At 34.7% G+C, this 24,427-nt stretch overlaps 1 protein-coding gene across 1 annotated transcript; it reads right to left on the bottom strand.

The window, feature by feature from the left end:
* Positions 1-1,568: 1,568 nt before the first annotated feature.
* LOC135154485 (uncharacterized) lies at positions 1,569-2,639 on the bottom strand. The gene has a single exon (XM_064100684.1). The coding sequence runs from the start codon at positions 2,637-2,639 to the stop codon at positions 1,569-1,571; it is 1,071 nt and encodes a 356-aa protein (XP_063956754.1).
* Positions 2,640-24,427: the final 21,788 nt, after the last annotated feature.

Raw genomic sequence — 24,427 nt, 5'->3', positions numbered from 1 at the left:
AAATGTTATGTTTAAAGGCGGTACAAATATACAACTTTGCGACAGATGTTCGACAAATTGTGAGACACCAATAAACAACAAGTGAAAAGAAGTGCTTAAATCCTTCCAAAGAGGTCCTATCAGCATGCTGAAAAGTTGTTTCAGAAGTTACATTTCCAGCTTGGGCCTGTCAGCCATCGTACTATACATTATAGGCCATTTTCCCTGATTCAGCATACCATTTATTGAAAAAGCGAAAAAAACTTACAGAAATGAATTCTACACACCACCTAAACCTCTTATTGTGGGGCTGTTATATAGTACTATGGGATTAGTGATTCAAAAGCTCAAGTTTCCATGATGACACCTGGTGTCCATTTTGAATTAGACTTGAAGACGCTTTTACATACTAAAATTATTATCACAAATGGATTTTACACCCCCTAACCCCTATGAAGAGGTATTTATTATCATCCTTGGGAAAGCGGTTCAAATTTAGTTTTTCAAGATGGCGTCTGGCGGCCATCTTGGATCTGGCCTGAAGATGACCTTATATAGTAAAAATAATAATAGAAATGGATTCTACCCACCCCAAAAACCAAAAAGACAGGCATTCCTCAGCATTCTATGGCAATGGATTAAAAAGTTAAGTTTTTAAGATGTTATATGGCGGCCATTTTGGATTTATGCAAATTAGCAAAGTTGCCCAAAGTTGCCGTTTGGGCAACCAAGCTGAATTTGTTCCAGGACCCCATGTGAACACGAATCAAGAAAAAAAAACTTCATCTGAAAGACCATTTCTAGGTTCGAAAAATGTCAAATCGACTATGAAGATAACTTTGTAATTTATTTCAAGGGTTAAAATGCACTTCATGTGTAAAACTATTAGGTGTTCATATGATGAATTGATGAATTGATAAATTGAATCCATGAAACATGCTCCGGCGACGATTGCTCCGGTGCCAAATGCTCCCCAAAATGTTACATTTGCTCTGCCGACAGTTAATCCGCCGACATTTGCTCCGCCGACAAATGCTCCGCCGACAGTTGCTAAACCTTTTTTTTTTATCTTTGCAGTTTTTATTCGTCATAAAAATAATCAAAGTATACAAAACATATAGTTGCACTTCAATCAAACAGAACATTGTATAAGTACATACAACATAATCTTAATTTACAAGAAAATTGTACCCTAGCGCTGCCGACAGGACGATCCATTAATCGAAGAAGAAAAGGGGTATTTTCATGAATTAACATGACCGGAAAGTATGACATAAAAAACACCAATACAACATAAACAGAAGATAAAACAAAGTCACAAAAAAGCGATTTTACAGCATATTAATCTACAGTGGTTACAATTTATGCAATGGAAAAATACTTGTTTATATTTTGCCATTTTACATTGTGTTTATAGAGTTTTTTTTTTTTTTTTGCAATAATTTCTTCAGTAACTTTATAAGATAAAATATAATAATTAAATTCATGAAAGTTCATCTGTGTTGGTAAAAGATAACGATTTTGTTGAACTTTGGTTCACAACACAAAAAACAGAAAATAACGAAGAGTTACCTCGAAATTTTCGGCTGCTAACTGCAACCTTCGTCAGCGATGTGACCCGATTTGACCTTAGTGACGTAATGGTCGATGATCGGGTCGTAGACATTCGGAAGCTTGTATCGCCCCCCGTCTCTGTTGAGAGAAGGTCTGAACGCCCGGATGTCGATGGCCTCTTTCACACCTCTCTCGAAGTACCGCGGTTCCCTGTCCAGCACTTGTACCTTGTTGATGTCAACACGATGGCCAGGGGATTCGATGTGGATGTGCTGAGATACCTCGGAGGAAGTGGAGCTAGGGCGTCGGTGTTCAAGGAATCTTGTCCTAAGGGAACGTTCTGTTTCTCCTATATAAGATACCTGACATAGACCCTTAGTCGTCTGTCCTTGACAAGGAATCAAATAAATAGGACCGGTGATATCCTTCTTCTCTGTCTTATCTTTCGGCGCAACCAAGTACTGTCTAAGGGTCCTTGTTGGTTTGTAACACACCCTAATGCCAAATTGACTGAAATTCCTACGAAGGGCTTCCGATAATCCTTTAACGTATGGAAGTACAATCTGTCTTTTGGGTGGCTTGGGGTTGTCCTTTCTAGGCGGAGACTTTCTTTTAGCTGAGTTATCGATCTTGTTGAAGACCCAACTAGGATAGCCGCACTTGGAGAGAGCCCGTTTAACGTGTGCTTTTTCCTCAGAAACGGTGACTGGATCTGTGATAACCGCTTCCGCTCGATGGAAAAGAGTCTTGATCACACCAAGCTTATGTTCAAGTGGGTGATTAGAGGAAAAGTTCAGGTATTGGTCGGTGTGCGTAGGTTTACGGTAAACTTTGATGTCCAAGTTGCCGTCTGGTTGAATAACCGTCAAAGTGTCAAGAAATGCCAGCGACCGTCCTTCCTCACCTTCAGTGGTGAATTGAATGTCCGGATCAATCAAGTTCAGATGATCAGTAAATTCCTGCGAGAATTCTTTCTTGAGTTTAGTGTGTGTATCATCAACATATCGAAACCACCATATTGGAGGATGAGGTGCTGACTCAAGAGCTAATTGTTCAAAATGTTCCATGTACAGATTACAAACAATGGGGGAAATTGGCGATCCCATCGCTGCTCCATAGATCTGCTGATAATATATGCCATTGTGAACAAAATAAGTACATCGCAGGCAAACATCCAACAGTTTCACAATGTGGTCCACTGATAAGCGAGTCCTATCTTTCCAAGTGTTCACGCTCTGAAGTTTGGATTGGATAATCTTCAGGGCCTTGTCAATAGGAACTGAAGTGAAAAGAGCTGTCACGTCATATGATCTCAGTTCCTCGTCTTCCTCAACACGCGCATTCTTAATACATTCAGCAAAAGATTGAGAATCAGTTACATGGTGACAAGTCTGACCAACTAAAGGTGACAGAATGTAGGCAAGATGCTTGGCACAGTTATGAGTAATTGATCCAATACTACTTACAATCGGTCGAAGTGGAATGTTCGGTTTATGGATTTTAGGGAGACCATAATTCCTTGTCAAGGACAGACGACTAAGGGTCTATGTCAGGTATCTTATATAGGAGAAACAGAACGTTCCCTTAGGACAAGATTCCTTGAACACCGACGCCCTAGCTCCACTTCCTCCGAGGTATCTCAGCACATCCACATCGAATCCCCTGGCCATCGTGTTGACATCAACAAGGTACAAGTGCTGGACAGGGAACCGCGGTACTTCGAGAGAGGTGTGAAAGAGGCCATCTACATCCGGGCGTTCAGACCTTCTCTCAACAGAGACGGGGGGCGATACAAACTTCCGAATGTCTACGACCCGATCATCGACCATTACGTCACTAAGGTCAAATCGGGTCACATCGCTGACGAAGGTTGCAGTTAGCAGCCGAAAATTTCGAAGTAACTCTTCGTTATTTTCTGTTTTTTTGTGTTGTGAACCAAAGTTCAACAAAATCGTTAATAATTAAATCGTTTTAAACTAGGGAGAGTCTCTTGGTATTTACATCGCAAAATGAATTGTTTACCAAGTAAAATTAGAAAATTAAATGCTAAGGTGGATGGACCAAGAGGTTCTAGTAATCCAAATAAAACAGTATCTCGTGAAAGGAAATAATTAGGATTAAAGTCAGTCACTCTCATACGCAACACATTCCAAAAGGATGCTATTTTAGGTCATGCAAAAAACAAATGATCCAATGTCTCGGGTGTCGCATTGCAAAAAGAGCACAATGCATTGGTTTTCTTTCCTATTTTTGTGAGCCATTCATTTGTAGGTATTAAGTTATTTAAAATTTTATAGTGTGTGATTCGAAGTCTGGTGTCAATAGTGATTCGTAATGGAATAGTGAACAATTTGGAAGTCTGTTGCCTATCGATGTTGTAAAGTTGATTAAAGCGAGTAAACACCTTGGAGGTTTCAGAATTATTAATGTTTAAAAAAAGTGCGATAACATTTCTTTGTCGATATATTCTGAATTTGTCTAAATGCAGATTCACAGAAAAGAGAAGGGAAATCCTCAGATTCTTTTACAAGATGATGGTAGTTTTGTCGTAAAAAGAAAACTTTCCATTTCCCTGGCATTATTTTATAGCAATCTAACAATTCAAAATACTCAGTAAACTTTAACCCCCTTTCCTTCGCTTCCCTCCAGCGTAGTGGGCGTCCAAATTCATCTAACATATCAGTACTTTTGGTGAATCCCTTTTCTTTTATGTTTGGTATATAGATAGATTTTCCTTTAAATGTGATATAGTAGAGCGGATTAGCCGAACAATTGTGCAAATTATGACTAAAGCATGAAACTTTCACAAGTATTAGTATATGCCGTAAGATTTATTTTAAAGATGGGAGGTAAATTTTAAAATGCCATTTCGGCCGTTGCCATGGCAACGGATTAATTTCTCAAAAATAACATGCATTACCATGTAAATGGTAAATAAACATGGTATAGATGACCAAAATAATAATTTCAGGCTCCCAATTGAATACATATGATATTTAGAAATATTCAATATCATCAAGATAGTTCCAATTGGTCTGTTGCCATGGCAACGGCTTGTTTTTCCCCAGCAAAGTAAAAAATTGATAAAAAAACGTTGTAGAATATGATTTATCTTTAATTTCCCCTAACTTTACAGTGCTTATCGGAGATATTTTGGTTGCTAAATGTGTAAACTACATCTCAAGCCATTGCCATGGCAACCAAATAACATCTAATTTACAAAAATAACATGGTTGACAAGACCATGGACAGGTAGAAAATACAAGTGGAATTAACTTAATATGTATGCTTAAGTTTTGACCCCTCTCATTTGAACAAAAAATACAGAAAGTGTTCTGCAGGAGTTCTTTAAAAAGATAAAAAATCATGTTGCCTTGGTAAAGCTTGAATTAAATTTAAAAAGAAAACATTTTGCAAAGGGCCCTTTGCCATGGCAACAGCTTATTTCCCTCTTGAAAGGTAAAAATATTGATAAAAATGTAGAATACATGTACGATATGATCATCATTCCATTTTCCCAAATTTAAAGGTACTAATCGAGATATGTTTGTGACTAAATTTATAAATATAACATCTTAAGCCATTGCCATGGCAACCAAATAACATCTAATTTACAAAAATAACATGGTTGACAAGACAATTGACAGGTGGAAAATACAATTGGAATTGACTTAATCTGTATGCTTAAGATTTGACCCCCTCATTTGAACAAAAAATACAGAAAGTGTTCTGCAGGAGTTCTTTATAACATATAAAAATTAATGTTGCCTTGGTAAAGCTTGGATTAAATTAAAAAAGAAACAATTTTGCAAAGGGCCCGTTGCCATGGCAACAACCTATTTCCCTCTAGAAAGGTAAAAATATTAATAAAAATGTAGAATACATGTACGGTATGATCATCATTCCATTTTCCCTTATTTTAAGGTACTAATCGAGATATGTTTGTGACTAAATTTATAAATATAACATCTTAAGCCATTGCCATGGCAACCAGATAATATCTAATTTGAAAAAAACCAACAACATAGATGATAAGCTTATGAACAGGTGAAAAATATAATAAAAATTAACGTGTACATACGCGTAACGTTTGACCTACTCAAATAATTTAGGGGAAAATAATACAGTCAGTGTTCTTCATGAACTAATTAGAATGATAAACATTGATGTTGCCTTGGTAATACTTGAATTCAACAATAAATATCAATGTTCCAAATGGCCTGTTGCCATAGCAACGGATCATTTAGTACCAGTTTTGATTAAAAAAGGGACTGTAGAATTTGATTTTTCTTGCATTTCCCCTAATCTTAGTGTGCTTAACATCGATATGTTTGATGCAAAATGTATAAATAACATCTGAAGCTATTGCCATGGCAACCAGATAATATCTAATACAAAAAAAAATAATTGGGATGACAAGATTATGGACAGGTGTAAAATACTATTACAAATAACTCAATATGCGAAAGGTTTGGCCAGTCATTTAATTTTTGAACAAAAATTTCAGTAAGAGTTCTGTATGAGTTCATTAGAATAATAAAATGATGTTGCCTTGGTAATACTTGAATTTAATGATAAATATTAGTGTTTCAAATGTACCGTTGCCATGGCAACAGCTCAATTCCCCCCAGAAAAGTATCATCTTTGAAAAACACAAAATTGTAAAATCTGATTTTTATTTCATTTGCCCCAATTTTAGGGAGCTAAGCATATATATGCTTGCTGTTAATAAATAAATAACATCTTCAGCCATTGCCATGACAGCCATTTAAGATATAATTTTTAAAACAAACTAACACAGTTGAAATGATTATGGACAGGTGGAATGTAAAGTAAAGATTTACTTAATCTACATAAGGTTTGACCAGTCATTAAGTTTTGAACAAAAAATACAGTGTTCCGCATGAGTTCATTAGCATGATAAAAACTGACAGTTGCCTTGGTAATGCTTGAATTTAATATTAATGTTTGCAAATGTGTGTTCTGTTCCCATGACAACGGGTCATTTTATTCCCCCTAAAATACTATCATTGATTAAAAAATGCCTTGTAGAATCTTATTTTTCATTCAATTCTACTAAGTTTAGGGTGCCAAACATACACGTACATCTCTGTTGTTAAAAGTATAAATAACATCTTAAGGCATTACCATGGCAATAAAATAACATTTAATTTTCCAAAAAATAACATGGCTGACAAGATAATGGACAGGTGGAAAATACAATAAAATTAACTTAATATGTGTAAGGTTTGACCTACTCTTTTAATTCTAAAATCACATCACAAGTATTATGCATGATTTCATTACGATATGTTGATTTGGTAATGCTTGAACATGATGATAGATATCAATATTGCCAATGGTCCCTTAAAAGTACCAATTTTTATGAAAATAATATGTTTATTTTTATTTCCTTTTCCCATATTTGAGGGTGCTGAACATAAATATGCTAAATGATAAGCACCAATTTATTTCATTATACATGGCATCGAAATAAGACCTACAAAAATCATATCAGACTTTTTTTGGCTCAAATAAATTCCCGAAACTCTAATTTCGACGCTGGTCAATTTCGTTCAATGTATTCGCAGGCTGCCATTTTGAAGAAAGCGTCTTGGTGTGATTTGTGCTTTAAGGCCGTTCATCATATCAATATATTAGGGGATTATAGGCGTTGATAAATTAAAATCTTAAGTCTATTTGAGGAGTTGACATGGTCTTGAGCTCCTAATCAAAGTAAATACAGTAAATCAACTTTTACATGGAAATCATTAAAATTTTGCTTGGTCTGACTGTTTTAGCATAATACTTAGCTTGAAATTTGAAGGCAAAGAATTATCAAGTATCATCTGCTAGGGTATGCATTTTAATTTCTGCATAGAAAATTGTTACTTTTTGTAAATTCCCATCATTTCTTGAAAATTGCCGAAAATTCCAAAAATTCCCACAAAATTCCCGTTTATACCCATGAAAAGATTCCATCAAAAAAAATTCCCGGGAATTCTGCAATCCTACTCCACCCCAACAAAATCATTACCAAGAAAAAAAAAATAAAGAGAAAGTGAAAGAGAGATGGATAAAATATGATTATTTTCCGAATACTATACCCAAAATTTTATTTTGTTTTAAAAAAATGAAAAATTTCGAAGGTTTTACTCTTTCGCTGGGCTAGCTGACAACTTTTAAAAATACATTTCACTCGATACATCATATCTGGACCCCTCCAAATTACGCTACTGACTTTGACGAAGAAGATTTTGAAATGCTGTGATAATTTCTAGATTAACATGATTATGAATGGAATCAACATGAAGTATAATCTATTCACTGCTAATTTTACATGACAAGTAGACTTATTAAAATATTTAAAAAAATTAAATACCCTTTATACTGGTTGAAAGGTTGAAAAAAAAAATTAAGTACTCCAGGGTAACAGGAAAATCCAAGATGGTGCCCTCACTGGCTGCCGTATGCTAAAATCCACAACTCATCCCTTACTTCATAAAATGGCTTTAATTTGTTTTTTTATTCATTGGTTATTTAGGATCAAATAGTACATAGGGCCAAGTTACAGGGACAGCCAGTGGTCTGAAATGTCCAAAAACATAAGATGGCTTCAAAAAATTGAATCTAAAATGGTTGCTGATACCTTAAGTGGACGTAGCTCATTTCATATTGGCCATGGGGAAGTGATTTTGACTCTAAATCATTGGTTTCAAGAGTCTAATAATATTAGGACAAGTTACAACGACAGACAGGTATGTCCGAAAATAATTATAAAATGGCTGCTGATACTTAAAAGTGGAATAGTTCATTTTATATTCACCTGTGAGATATGATTTTGGTGTCTAAACTATGATTTCAAAGGCCAATAATACATTAAGAAAAACTTACACGGACAGTCGGTGGTCTAGTATGTCCAAAATTCCAAGATGGCTTCAAAAAATGGGGTCTAAAATTGACTGTTGTTACTTAAAAATTGGCATAGTTCATTCTATATCCGCCTGTGAGATGTGATTCTGGTGTCTAAACCATATTTTCAAGAGTCAAATAATAAATTAGGACATAGTTTGTTCAATATCTGTCTGGGGAAAGTGATTTTGATGTCTAAACCATAATCATAAAACCATGGTTTAATGCATTAGAACAAGTTACGAGGACAGTCAGTGGACTGGTATTTTAAAAAATCCAAGATGGCCTTCAAAATGGGGTCTAAATTGACTGTTGGTACTTCAATATGGACATAATATAGTTCATTGATAATATACATTGGGGATATGATTTTGGTATCTAAACTAGTATTAAAAGGGTCAAGTAATACTGTACATTTGGTCAAGTTGAAACGACAGTCAGGTGTCATTATTGTGTCAAAAAAATCAAAGATGGCTTAAAAAATGGGGGTTTTAATGTTACTTAAAATTGGACATAGTACATCAAAAATACACCTGGGGATGTTATTTTGGTGTCTACACTAGGGTTTCAAGGATCAAAATATACTTTGGGACTGGTTACAATTGTCCATTTTGCCTGAAAATCCAAGATGGCTTCCTTAAATGGATTCTAAAATGACGACTGTTACTTTGAAGTGGATGTAATATCCACTTGTGAGATATAATTTTGGTGCCTACATTAAAAATGCAAGCAGGTATGGGTTGGCAACAGAACCCATTTTGATGTATTTTTAGAATCTACCTTGGATTTTGGACAAAATTGATAACTAATCATCCTTGTTACTTGTCCTAATGTAATAGTTGACCCTTCATACCACAGTGTAGACACCAAAAATATTTCTCACAGGTTGATGTTGTATGAACTCAGATAATTTCTGAGTGATAGAAGTCATTTTAGACGCCATTTTGAAAACCCTCTTGGATTTTTTAAGAAAAAATGGACAACTGGATATCATTGTAACCAGTCTAAACATATTTTTTAAACCTTGAAACCAAAGTGTGAACACCAAAATATTTTTACTTGGTGGATTTTAAATGAACTATGTCAATTTTAAAGTAACAGACTCCGATTAGACTCCAATTGTTGGAAGCCATCTTGGATGTTTAGACATACTGGATTACTGACTGTCCTTGTAACTTGTTCCAATGTACATGATGTATTTACTGACTTTTCAAACCATGGTTTAGATATCAAAATAATATGCCTTTGGCATATATTACACGAAATATGTCAATTTGTTAGTAACAGGAGCTTTTCCATTTTTGGAAGCCACCTTGGATTTTTGGACATACTTGACCACTGACTGTCCTTGTAACTTGTCCTAATGTATTATTTGACCCATTCAACCATGACATAAACATATTCCGGGATATCAAACAAACTACGTTTTTCAATGCAGCAACAGCAATTCTAGACTCCATTCTTGGAAGTCATCTTGGATTTTTTATATACTGGACAACTGACTGTCCGTTCAACTTGTCATAGTGTATTATTTGACCATTGAAACCATGGTCTAGACACCAAAATCATATATCTCAGACGGATATGAAATGAGCTTTGTCCATTTATATATCAACAGCCATTTAAAACTCCATTTTTGGAAGCCGTCTTAGGGTTTTGGACACGTCAGACCACTGGCTGTCCTTGTAACTAGTCCCAATGTACTACTTCACCCTGAAAACCATTGAATAGAAACTAAATTTAGCCACTAAATTAGATGTTATTTGGTTGTCATGGCATTGATGGCAATGGCCTAAGTTATTTGTACATCAACAGCAAACATATCTATGCTTTGCACCCTATAATTAGGGGAAATTTATGACAAATGCAGATTCTAAACTTTTTTTCGATCAAATTTGGTGCTTTTCTTGGGGAAAAAAGAGTTGTTGCCATGGCAACGCCCCATATGCAACATTGATATTTATCATTAAATTCAAGCATTACCAAGGCAATCTCAAATTTCATCATTCTAATGAACTAATGCGAAACACTGTAATCTTTGTTCAAAATCAAATGACTGGGTCAAACCTTGAGTTAATTGTTATAAATTGCATTTTCCACCTGTCCATTATCATGTCAACCATGTTATATATTTTTTTCAAATCAGATGTTATTTGGTTGTCATGACAATGGATTTAGATATTATTTGTATGTTAACAGCAAACATATCTATTCTAATCCTAAAATTAAGGTAAATGAAAGAAAAATCAGATAATACAGTCCTTTTTTTAATCAAAACTGGTACTGTTCTTGGGTAAATGATCCGTTGCTATGGCAACAGGCCATTTGGAACATTGATATTTATCGTTGAATTCAAGTATTACCAAGGCAACATCAATGTTTATCATTTTAATTAGTTCATGCAGAACGCTGACTGTATTATTTTCCCCTAAATTAATTAAGTAGGTCAAACCTTACGCATGTACATTAAGTTAATATTCGTTGTATTTTTCACCTGTTCTTAACCTTATCATCCACTTTTTTAAAAAAAATTGATGTTATTTGGTTGCCATGGCAATGGCTTAAGGTGTTATATTTATAAATTTAGTCACAAACATATCTCGATTAGTACCTTTAAATTTGGAAAAATGGAATGATGATCATACGTACATGTATTCTAAATTTTTATCAATATTTTTACCTTTCTAGAGAGAAATAAGCTGTTGCCATGGCAACAGGCCCTTTGTAAAATTGTTCCTTTTTAAATTTAATTCAAGCATAACCAAGGGAACATAATTTTTTATCTTTATAAAGAACTCCTGCAGAACACTTTTTGTATATTTTGTGCAAATGAGGGGGTCAAAACTTAAGCATACAGATTAAAGTCAATTCCAATTGTATTTTCCACCTGTCCATTGTCTTGTCAACCATGTTATTTTTGTAAACTAGATTATATTTGGTTGCCATGGCAATGGCTTGATATGTAATTTACACATTTAGCAACCAAAATATCTTTGTTAAGCGCTGTAAAATTAGGGGAAATTAAAGATAAATCATATTCTACAAGGTTTTTCAAACCAATATTTTTATTTTTCTGGGGAAAAACAAGCCGTTGCCATGGCAACGGACCAATTGGAACTATCTTGATGATCTTGAATATTTCTAAATTTCATATGTATTCAATCGGGAGCCTGAAAATTATCATTTTGGTCATCTATATCATGTTTATTTACCATTTACATGGGAATGTATGTTGTTTTGGAGAAATTAATCCGTTGCCATGGCAACGACCGAAAATGGCATTTAAAAATTTACCTCCCATCTTTAAAATAAATCTTACGGCATATACTAATACTTGTGAAAGTTTTATGCTTTAGTCAAAATTTGCACAATTGTTGTGATTTTTGGAGCTAATCCGCTCTACTAATATATTGATTGTTCCATATAAACTCATTTGTAATATCTATTTTCCTTTCCAATAAACTCCATGTTTGTAAAATGTCCATCAACCAATTTGACACTTTAATATTCAAATATTTCATATCAAAATTACAATAAAAAATGTATTCTCCACCGACAGGTGACAACAATTCTAAACATCTTTCCAGCCCTTCGAAGTTGAAAAGAAAAGTCTCGAAACCCATTTCATTTTCTGAGCTTGAATAATCGATTTGATGCAAGTCATCTTTAACCCCCCGTCATCGTATTCTTTAACCAACACTTCACGTTATACTCTATCAGGACCACCCCAAATGAATTCATACAGTAATGTGTTCACCTTATGAATAAATGAATAAGGTATAGATAATATGCTGGCTGCATATAACAGCTGAGAGGTAGCAAAAGTTTTTACAATTTGGATTTTCCCGTATAATGATAAATTCCTGGCTTTCCATAAATTTAGTTGAGATTTAATGTTGGATAAAATTCTTTGTAACTGCGCCATTCTATCCTCAAAAGAGTAAGAGATGTCGATTCCAAGAATTGTCAAAACGTTAAAAAACTTGATATCTATTGGTATAGATGGGTTTTGCAAACTGAATTGTCCTATAAATATGGCTTTCGTCTTATCGTAATTCAGTGAGAGTGATGAAAATAATTGAAAATTATTTAGAGCTTCCGTGAGGTGATGATACGATTCAAAGTTTGACAAATAAACCGTTATGTCATCGGCGTACATAGACAACTTAATTTCATGAGGATTTTTTAATCTTATGCCTTGAATGTTTTCATTTTTTCTTATGGTTATGGCTAGCGTTTCTATAGCTAATATAAAAAGATATGGAGATAAAGGATCCCCCTGTCGTATTCCTTTTCCTACCGTAAAATATCCAGTTGAAACGTTATTGTTCATCACACAGCTTTCAATATTTTTGTAAAGAACATTGACAAAATTGCAAAAATTATTTCCAAAGTTAAAACATTTCAAAACTTCTATCAAAAATTGGTGGTTCAATGAGTCATTTTTTTTTTAGAATCGAGGCTTAATAAAATACCGCCCAAGCGCTTAAGCCTAATATAGAACATTGTCTCAAATACTGTTCTCACGGCTTCACCTATGTATCTATTTTTAACAAAAGCTACTTGATCAGGATGAATGATAGATGGTAAAATATTTTTCAGTCTCTGTGCTAAGGCTTTGGAGCCGATCTTGATATCAACATTTAAGAGAGTTATGGGCCTATAATTTTCAATAAACATTTTGTTGCTCAACATTTAGCGAAAAATTCTCCGGCGACAAATCCTACCCAAACGACACATGCTCCGGCGACAATTGCTCCGCCAATATTTGCTCCGTCGAAAATTGCTCCGCCGACATTTGCTCCGCCAAAAATTGCTCCACCGACATTTGCTCCGCCGACAATTGCTCCGTATGTAGGGACAAATGCTCCTCTGATAATAGCTCCGCCGAAAATACCACCCATTGTTCTTTTTGTAAAAATAACAAAGCTTCTTCTCCAAAGCTGTATGGTCATTATTACTATTCTATATATTTTTAATGCAGGTATGTTATTTAGGTCTTACATTTATTTTTTAAAGCAACATGACGAGAAACTGTCGATGGAGCATTTGTCACCGGGGAAATTGTCGCCGGAAAATTTGTCGCTAAATGTGGAGCAATAGTCGGCAGAACAAATTTCGGCGGAGCAAATGTCGGCGGAGCAAATGTTGGCGGAGCAAATGTCGGCGGAGCAAATGTTGGCGGAGCAAATGTCGGCGGAGCAAATGTCAGTAAAGCAAATGTCGAGGAGCAAATGTCGCATTTTGGGGAGCATTTGTCACCAGAGCAATCGTGTTCAGGTGTTTCCAAGGCTGTAGGTGTTATCTACCGTTTGAGAAACTTTCCAAGATACATTTTATTATTTTACATTATGCTTTGATTAACTCCCATATAAAACATTGTAAAATTGCTTGGTCAAATAGTCACGATTATTTTATTACTAAATTATTTCGTTTTGCAAAAAAAGTACGAATTTATCTAATTCACCTCGTAACGCCCACCCCTTGCCCATCTTTTCAAAGCTGAACCTGTAAGACCTATAAGACATTTATAAATTGAACCTTGCCATATTTTTTTTTCAAAGAATGCTATATTTTATATAAGTCATCCTCTTTGGAATACTCTTTTAACCATCTTAAAAATCTACTTTCTGTTATTAGCTTTAAACGTTCCTTTATATTTATTTTCCTTAGAATTGTACTTCGTAACTTTAATAAAGGTATTGTTTAACTTTGTAAGCAGCCGATTTTAAAAATTCTTAAACCAAGATGAAACATGTGTACAAGTTCATGTATTAGAACTATTAAACCCTGAAAACAACCATTATTGAGAAAGAAAAGCTAAAACTACAAGGCAAACCCTAATTTTGTAAATAGGTGTTTACTAGACGCCTAAATAGTACACATAAGTGTATGGGATGAAATTAAGGTGGTGTTTCCGGTCACTTTATATTTCAATTTTTGAAGCACTAAATAATTATTTTCGAACGCAATTTTTTCTGGGCTTTATTTTTGTAACATATCACAGACTCTGGTGACATGTGTGACCTTCTAGCTAAGATTTTTTAAAAGTCAAACCAATGTTGAACAATCACTTTAATATTCTATGTTTAAGAGTTCGCCACAACTTTAACTTTGTCCCCCTTATTATTATCATTGCTCTTTTTGTTGACCCCTTTTCGACATAACTTGATTTCTCTGTTGTTCTTTGATATTATATTACTCTCTTTTTTGTTATTTTGTTATTTTCGATAACCGAATGTTTATATGTTCACTATTTTTCAGTTGCATATTATTCATGAAGAATAACAAAAAAACAAATCAAATCAATTCAATTCAGTTTCAGGTTAAATGACCAAGGTCAATAAACTTTGGCCTTGATGGGAGTATCCGTTGAATTTCCACGAGACTTTGCAGGTTTATGTCTAGTTATGAAGTGTGGACATACGGGTAATCAAGAATCACTACACAAGTCTTCGGTCACACAATCAAGGTCAATTGTCATTTTGGGTCAACGAACGCTTTATCATCATTTGTGTTTTGTTTTTTTTATTAAAGAATTACTCCATATTCGTTTTGAAAGTCAGCACTGCTTTTACATAGAATTGTGTAATGCAAGCGAGACTGACAGAGGCGCTCTACTTGTTATTCAAACCACCTGTATGTAGCTGGTACAAAAAATGTTAAAACGACAGTTTTCGAATTGCCGTACGGCACGCCCCATGTAAAATGTGACTGAGGTATTAATAAAGTTTTAAAGATGCGTTTTTTATGTACATAAAACACAAACTTTTTTCAGTTGCTTTCAGTCTTTAAGACTGCAATCGAATGACAACAGTAATTAATAAGACTGCTAACCCATGCACCATACCTGTTGTGCACAGTGCACGGAACTTCCAAAAAGTTACATCAGGCATTATTTTGACTATTTTAGCGATTAAAAATACGCTTGATCTTCATGATCGATTGTATATTGTAGTTAATGCTATCAATCGTTACGGCAGCAAAATGTTTAACGATCAGTGATCAACTTCATGTTGCGGGCTACAGAACAGCACTTTTAAAGGTTTCGCAAAAATTCTTCCATTATCAAACTGCACTGTTAAGTGTTCATATTTCCATTATACCAAGTAAAAAAAAGCAAACACCATCAGGAACAAAACAAAAAATTATACCCGCAAAAACTATTATAAGAAAGTAAAAATATTCAATGCTTCATACAATTCAACAAGTTATATATCATTTCAAAACTTATGTGCTTTTTAAAACTCAATAAAAATCTTTAAACAAAAATCCTCTCGGGCGCCTTAGTTTTGTTTTTGGTGTGGCCAGTTGTTACATAATTGAAAGAGAAATTACATGTTTATTCATTCCTTTGGTTATTTCCTTTCTAAGGATAATTTGAAGAATTAAAGAATATTAAAGAACATCTAAGTTTAGTATTGTTAGGAATACTGCTGGACAATGACTGGTATTATTGTAATGTAGATAATAGGAACTCCCAGCAGAGGAAAGGACAATATGATTTGCAATGACGTTCTTCTAGAACATGTGGAATTGGACTGTTCTAGAAAGAAGTAGAATGTCCTTTTTATAGACAATACTAGTAGCTTCCAGTATAGTTGAAATCTATATTTGTAAAATCTGGTATTTTCTTCAAGGTTCATATCAGATCAGTACTAAGAGTTTGAGGCTAGACTTAATATTGGAGCATAGCTTATATCCACCCTGAATACATCATTAAGATCTGTGGAATTATTTGCACACCATCAATGAACTGCTTGCACTTCTCTTGAAAGAGGAATTCTCAGTTCTCATCGAGATCGTCAGCCTGTTCTAAAGCAAATTAGTCAACCCAAGGATTGCTGACTTGACTTTTCATCATCATTAATTTCGTCTTCATGGACATTTCATCTTGTTACTGTGACTCTACACATCCATCGCATTTCAACACAATTTCATCATTGCCTGCATTGTGGATTTTAAGTTAAGGAACTCCTTACCAGCTACTTCGCATTGTTTGGCTTATCATAATTCGAAGATTAATCAGAACTGACTCTACAAGATATGTAAGAAAACTTATTATTTTGTTTAGTGTATGATCTGTTTACGTGTAAATAAAAAGGCCAACAAATAGTATATTAAATTTTCTTCGGTGTTCTTTAGTATTTGTTAAATATCGTAACACCGGTCATAAAAATAACGAAATAATAGAAAGTTATTACCTGTGGATAATTTCGCTCCTAATTCACCCAGCTTCGCCTCTTTAAGGTTCCGTGCCAGGATTGATCGTGATTGGTTTGGCTCTTTTTGCTTCGTACTCCAATCGTTTAAAACCTGCGTTGTAGCTTCCTTGTATTTGGATTGGTGGCTGGCAAGAACTGCATCACCCTGGTTTATGGAGTACCCTAAAGCTACACAGAGCTCTATGTAACGACCAGGAGGTATGTCTTCTGCAAGACGTATAATCTCCACCTGCTGTAAATCTGGTAATGCCTCCATTATCATTGAGGATAGACCTTAAAAGGTGACAAATGATAATAAACATGAATTATAATAAGAAAAATATCAAAAAAAATGAAAATATTTTACTGTAAATGATGAAGAATTTACATGCCAAGATATGTCTTAAAAATCAAGTATATCGATGATGAGAACAGTCAGTTGGCAGGTCCTCAAAAGGTACATTCAATATTCCAGTGATATTCGTAAATAGAAATATTTTGCATATTGAATGAGCTGGATCTGCACCAAATTATCTATTTTGATTCGGTCATTGCTGCCCTAAATACGTATAAAATTTCATGAGTTTGGTACCATTGAAAACATTAAGAATAACTCTTTCAGGACATGTGTTTGGATTAATTTTGTTTAAATGTGATGTTTGTGAAACCTTTGATCGAAGAAATGCTACCAAATAATTATTTTTGCCTGTCAAGATTTATAATTTTTACACTTTGTTTAGCCCAAATGATTTTTAGATCACGAAAACACTGAAGATCTAAGTTTTAATATGAGAAAGGCTGTATAAGAACACTTGTTTTAAATTGATGAATATCCACCTTTTCATTGGCCAGGTACATGATTCAGTAGCTGGAAAACAATAATACTTGGCTCTGATTGGTCCATAAAACCACACACACTGCAAAAACTCCGGTGTTGATTTAACACCAGCCCGGAATCTATATATGTCCACACCAGAGAAGTTTTGAAACAACACCAGATTCGAATCAAATCCAAGCTGTTTTAATTCTCATGGTGTTAGACCGAAACAAAACTGGTGTAGTTTAACACTTCTCTGAATAATATTCTGGGCTGGTGTTAAATCGACACCGATGTTTTTGCAGTGCACTAACCCAAATTTCAACGGTTTTCATAATTGGGCCTCTCCAAAGTCACACTAAAGTATGGTAATATCTTCCAAATGCCCGAGCATGCTGTTTCTAAAACATTATCCAGCAAGTCAGAACTCAGGATTTAATGCTACTAAGAAATTTCAGAAATCTCGTCTTGTATCTCGATGGGAAAAATAGATCCTAACCCATTTACGTGGTATCAAATATCTAGATTGGCATTGTGATGAAGTACTGAGAATGAGCTTAACGAAGATATATAGTGCGTCCCACAAAAAACGAAACCGAGATTTATCGATGATTTATCATAACTTAATCACAAATACAATAGACAAATGACCTACCATTGTAAAGCTTAGAATCTCCTCTTTCATCTGAAATTACTTAGATTATTTATATTTCATGCATGAGTGACCAAATTTGAAAAGGGGATACCAAAAAGTCATTTGGCGCGCTGTATCTGGGTTTCAAAAAGAAAACCACATTTTCAAAAAGTTCAATATCTGCTCTTTAATTTGATACCTCAATTACAGAAAATGGTCGAGAAATAACAAAGTTCTGGTTATTTGAAATAAGGCTTGAATTTCATTAATTTCATAAAATGAAGAGGTTTTACAGGCTAGCGTTTAAACTCACTCGACACTCCGCTTTGTTGACGATCAGCCACGCATTAAGTATTTTGTTAACGTGTGATAGCTTCTGTGGGAAACCGGTGAAAACACGTTTATTTAATAAAATTATGGAAATACAAGCATTGTTTCGAGGGATCATAATTTGTTTACTTCTTGACCATTTTCTGTGAATAAGGTATCAAAGAAAAGAGCAGATATTGATATTTTTAGTCATGTGATTTTCTTTTTGAAATTCATATACCCCCCGCCAAATGAGTTTTTGGCATTCTTTCTTCGAATTGTTTTTGCTCACTCATGTGTGAATGAGGAATAATCTAAGTAATACCAGATGAAACAAGAGATTCTACGCTTCATATTGGTAGGTCATTTGTCTAGTTTATCTATGATTAAGTTATGATAAATCATCGCTAAATCTCGGTTTCGTTTTTTCTGGGACGCACTGTATTTATCATTTGGGCTCAAATAAAAAAGGATTTGCAAGAGAAAACAAAGGGGGGAAATCTGTTTTGGAACACCTTTTCAGGCATAAAATTCATTTATTTTTCAAATTTTTTCATTTAAAATTAATAGCCATTATAAAAGCGATAAAATTACTCTTTTTCTATTGTGCAATACTATTCAACTTTACTTGAAGCTGTAGTGGTGAAATTCTTAGACAAAGACATTTTCAGAATTAATGATATTTTGCTCATTAGCATAAGGCCCCGCAGTCTGGCTGACGATTCACACCATTCGCAACCTCGAGTACGGCAACATTAGATCTGGTGTTCGTTTGCAAAATTATTATAATACTACATGTTATGTTATACAGCGACATGTCGAGATCGACGCTTGCGACAACATGATGATGATGATCCACAGCATTTATATTGCGCCATTTATCTGTTAAAAACATTCAAAGGCACAACATGAAAGTTGTGAGATGACAAGATCCCGTGTTTTCACGTTTTCACGAACGAGTGCTCATCACAGCATGCCCTTTGGGCCCCAGGACTCTGGGGCCGATTGCACGAAAGGGTCTTTGCAAGGACCGTCTTTCGTGTCGCCCATCTTTTATGATACGCCATGTGAAACGCATTTCAAATAAATTATCTGCAAATATATTTTATTTTCCGTTAAAATAAACTAAATATTTGTTTATAAAATGATGTGATATTTCATGAAATTGTATAAAATTTGATTTAAAAGCAAGCTTACGAATTTTATTTGTTTATCATAAATTTCAGAAACACCCCGCTTATAGCGCATCATAAAACATGGGCGACACGAAAGACGGTCCTTGGAAAGACCCTTTCGTGCAATCGGCCCCAGGGCGCTGGGCTGGAAGTGTCATGAGAAGCCCCAAGCCTACGTGATGTATTACGACATGAATAAGAAAGTTGTTGTTCAAACAAATCGAGTACATATTAAGTAAAAAAATTAAAATACTGAATTAAGGCTTTGGTACTACACACAGGCGGACCCAGGGGGAGGGGCCTGGCCCGCGAAATTATTTTTCCAACCGCAGTTCCGGATGCCAATATAAATATTCATGACTTGCGTCTTCGGAATAAGATACGCATGCGCATGGACTTCACCTTTACAAAAGTGTTGTCGTGAGTGGATCAGCACCTTAAAAATGTCGGTATCCTTATATTGGTCTTAGGCTTGAAGTCAAGTAGAACCCCAACATAAACGTCAAGTTGGGCATGACTGCGATTTTTTTAATGCTGGAAGTTGTAGTATACATGTAGGGTGTCTACTCCAATAATCCGACGGGTGCTACCTGGGAAAGCTTGGTCATGGACAACGCCCACTTTTCAAAAACCTCTTACATATGATTTTCATATTGTACGGAATTAACATGTCATGTTTGGTATCAAATAAAGCTTATGAAAGATCAAATGAAATAGGCATTTAAATTACGCATAGGTCAGTTAAAGGTCGTTTAAGGTCATAAAAGGTTAAACTGCCTTTTATAAGCAAGAAATATAATGCGGAAAAGCCATGCTTTAAATACAAACAACTTAGGTATTTCTCTGCAAAGGTTAAGTTTGAGAGTGTGAATATTAAGAATCAGATGGGTTTTTTTATTTTTTTTTTGTTTTACTTCCCTCCGATAGAGCATATATATGCATAAACATTTTAGTAATGATATAAATAACATAATACAAAGCATAGCATACAAACATAGTATAATCTTGAACAAAGTATAGGCCTACAGGGCGTATGAAAACAAAAGGCAACCGATCCCTGTGGTGGCCATGTCCTACGCCCATCCGTTCCGCCGCCGCTTAAAAAAACAAATGAGCGCCGAACACGGCCCATGCAACAATAATTAATCACCTATCACCCGACACACGCGGCATATTCATCATGAAAATATGTTTACATCAAGCAGAAATACATATAAAGGTCCGGAAATCTTATAACAAAAATGACAAGTATTCTTTTAAAATTTACCCATTTTTTTTCCTCAAATTTATGTGTTTTGTTTTCCATCAAGACATACATAGATATTTGTAAATATACATTATGTGTATAACGGGCCTTTCACGCTATAACCCGTCATTCGTCCAACAAGTGAACGGCCCTTCATAGTATCACCCCGTTAAAGGAGAAATATATAGAGTATGACTATAGTCTTATCATATATCAATGGGCAGGTGGTGATGTGGGGATTATCATCATGTCATTTGAAATAATTGAAAAGAAATACATATGACAGAAATCACAATTATAAAGCGCTGAAATGCCTTTCCGAAATATTCTTCGAATCGGTCTCTGAATTGACTCGAAATTGATGACATGTGTTTGCCTTTGCCCAACGATCTGTACCTGAATGGAATAAACTCCCTCTCCAAATAGTTAATGCAGTTTCGCTTGACAGCTTCCAAAAGCTTCTCCAAAGTCACCTTGAAAATATCCCTCACTCCTCCTCTTAACGTGCGTCCAAGTTTAATCTCATCTTCGAGATAGGCTGCAGAGCCCTTTGAAGATTACAGCAGATGATATTATTAATTTGAGCCGTGGACAATTGAGAGCTTGAGAGCCCTATACGACATTTCTTTTTCAAAGTGGGATATTCCACTCTCTAATTGGACATTTAGTTCCCTATGTGACATTTAGTTTTTTTCTAATCGGGTATTTGATATAGCTATATGGAAACTTTGAACCTACGTGGACATTTGAGCTCCATAATGGGATATTTGATTTAGCTATATAGACACTTTGAACCTACATGGACATTTTAAATCCCTTATCGGACATCCATATTCTTATGCAGACATTCATTCGTGTACACGGACATTTGAAATACCTATATGGACGATCGGTTCCAATCTGCGGACATTTGACCTCGAAAACCTATACAAAGAGATGTAGTTATTACCAAGCAATGCCTTACTTTCATAACTGTTCGCCATAGACTTACACCCCATTAAAAATATGTTAATTTATTTTCCATAAATATCTTTATAATAATCATCGCATAAAAATTGTTTTAATCTCTTTTATTGTTCAATATTTTAACTTTTAGTCGTTTTCTTTCTTTATATTGCTTTTAATGATCATAAAGGACCATGTGCGAAATGGTGAAAAGAAAAAAAGACTACTCATGTTCACCCTGAGCTCGAACTCGTGCCCCCGTGGTGGCTTGATGGGCAGGTCAAGTATGTCGCCTTACCGATTGGACTACAGTATTTCCCTTAGACTTTACACGTATGCAATAAACAAGAATCTCAAATCCAATTTTGCAAGTATAAAACCGGCATAATCCCGGCATCTGATTGGAAACGGAAGGCAAAAGCCTATAATCTCAGCTACAACGTACAAGAAGCTCAGAAAATGTCAGCAAGAAATAATAGAGATATAACTCATGAAATAAAGGAATGTAGAGTCTGGTTTTAACAAAAAGTCATCTCTCAGAGACATGATACAGATTACACGCAAAATGAGCCAAAATGGCAATTTTTAGGATGATCCTTCCATCAAAAAAAAAAAAAATATATTCAGAATAGGAAAGCCCTCAGCTATACCATATAAAAAAATGACGTAAATTGACTACCACTTACAGAGTTAGAGTCATATTTGCATAATTAAGATGACGTCATAGCACGCAAATAGAAATTTTGAATTCTGACGTAATTTTGATGACGTCACAATATTATATAGGGTCATATGAAAAAAGAAATCATATCTAAAATTCATTCTCTGTCGAAATATAAATAACCTCGACAGTTGGCCTGTGACCTAAAGTTTATATGCTGTAAATATGATTGATAAGTGATAATCAGTTATGTAGATATGATGAAAACAAAATACAAATTGGCGCCTAGATGACCTCATTACCACAAGATGACATTGGAAATCTTATTATGGCATCTCTAAGATGATTTCATAAATAACATGAAATTCAGTCAAATTGATTGAGCCTATTTGGAGAAAATTTGGCGACAAATATTTGCTTTAAAAATAAACTAGAAAATTTTGACGAAATTAAGGTAATCTGTCACTGACAGACCACCTAATGAGGGAAAGGGGAAAGATAGGTGGAAATTGAGAAGGAAATATATTACAAGAGAAAAAAAAGAGAAAGAAAAGTGACTAAGATTAAGGAAAGTGGAATTGACTGCTTGGTGAGATCCACATTCTGTTCAAGTCGATCAGATAGGGCTTACGATTTTATCATTTTCACGTAAGAAAAAATAAATATAAAAACATATGTGCACTTGCATTTTGATTTATGATGTATTCTCTTCATGAATTCTAACAAACAGCAATTAAAATGTATTTCAGCTGCAAATACCATGGCTTTTCAACACACGCTGCGGATTTACTTAGTGATTTGTAAGATACATCAATCTCACAACAGTTCTAAATTACGTTAACTTTTATTCTGCTTCAATCGTCAAAGCTCCTTAGCAGACGTTTACTGTTGCATTTTATAAGTGAAATACAAATCAAGTTCACGATTGCTTTGTTAGCAAACAATCCTTAAAATTTCCCTTTTCAGGTAGGATATAAAAATAGGTCTGTGGGATATGTAAACTGCTCATTAGTTCCCCAAAACAATCCTTTAAATTCCCACTTTTTCAGGTAAGTGTAACTTATAGAAGTTTAGCTCGCGCTTCGCGCTCGTATTGTTTAGTTACATTTGCATGTTTGGATTACAAAATGTTGTTACATATTTTTTTTTTTTTTTACAAATTCCGCCTTTAGGTGCAACTATTAAATTGAAAATTAAATCAAACTCGGGCTTCTTGCTCGCAAAAGGTCGATTTATTTTTGAAACGTGTAATCATGATGAGTTTCTATTAAGAGTCTTTAAAATAATTCAAAGGTCAGCATATACAATGGCATATCGTGCTTTGCACGAGCATTAATTGCCTAGATGTGTGTTATAACTACAAAAAAAAATCAAAATGTCAACTTTCCAGGACTAAATAAATGAAATACACAAACAATGAACTCCAACTCGCATTATGACATGTATTCAGTCCTCATGAGATGTCTTGTGTTATTCGTAAGAATAAAGGTAAAAATCCAGATACTTAAAGCAAATAGTCTTTAGTAAGGACTACTCACAAAAAACAGCTTTTCGAGGCTGATCGGGGAAATGTGTATGGAAGTATTCCCTCATTGGCGAAAGCTCGGTCCGCCCCTCGATTGTATGTCCATAAAGGGGTACATTACTAACTGGAAACAGACCAATAGTTCGGTAGAAAAACTGGGATAAACTCAATAGACAAATTAGCAAGATATCAACTACACCAAATTTATAACCAAATGGGTTTCGTCAAAATTTTATTAGACAATTAAGTTGACGTTTTCATTGTATACCGATTGAATATCAACCCTTTATCAGCATTAGTACAATTAATTTACAACCCCTTTCTTACCTGTTTTGGATTAAACTTGCAGTGAAGCTCCAGAATTTAGGGTGGAAATTAGCTTCCTCTATTATTTCCGTAAAAACCTAATATTTAGATGACGCATTTGAACTTGGCGGATAGTGCAAATAGTTGTTTGTTAGAACAT

This window comes from Lytechinus pictus, chromosome 6 (assembly GCF_037042905.1).
Source record: "Lytechinus pictus isolate F3 Inbred chromosome 6, Lp3.0, whole genome shotgun sequence".
Taxonomy (NCBI): Eukaryota; Metazoa; Echinodermata; class Echinoidea; order Temnopleuroida; family Toxopneustidae; genus Lytechinus; species Lytechinus pictus.
Note: the sequence above shows the minus strand (reverse complement) of the source record. Positions and strands in the feature narration are given on the sequence as shown.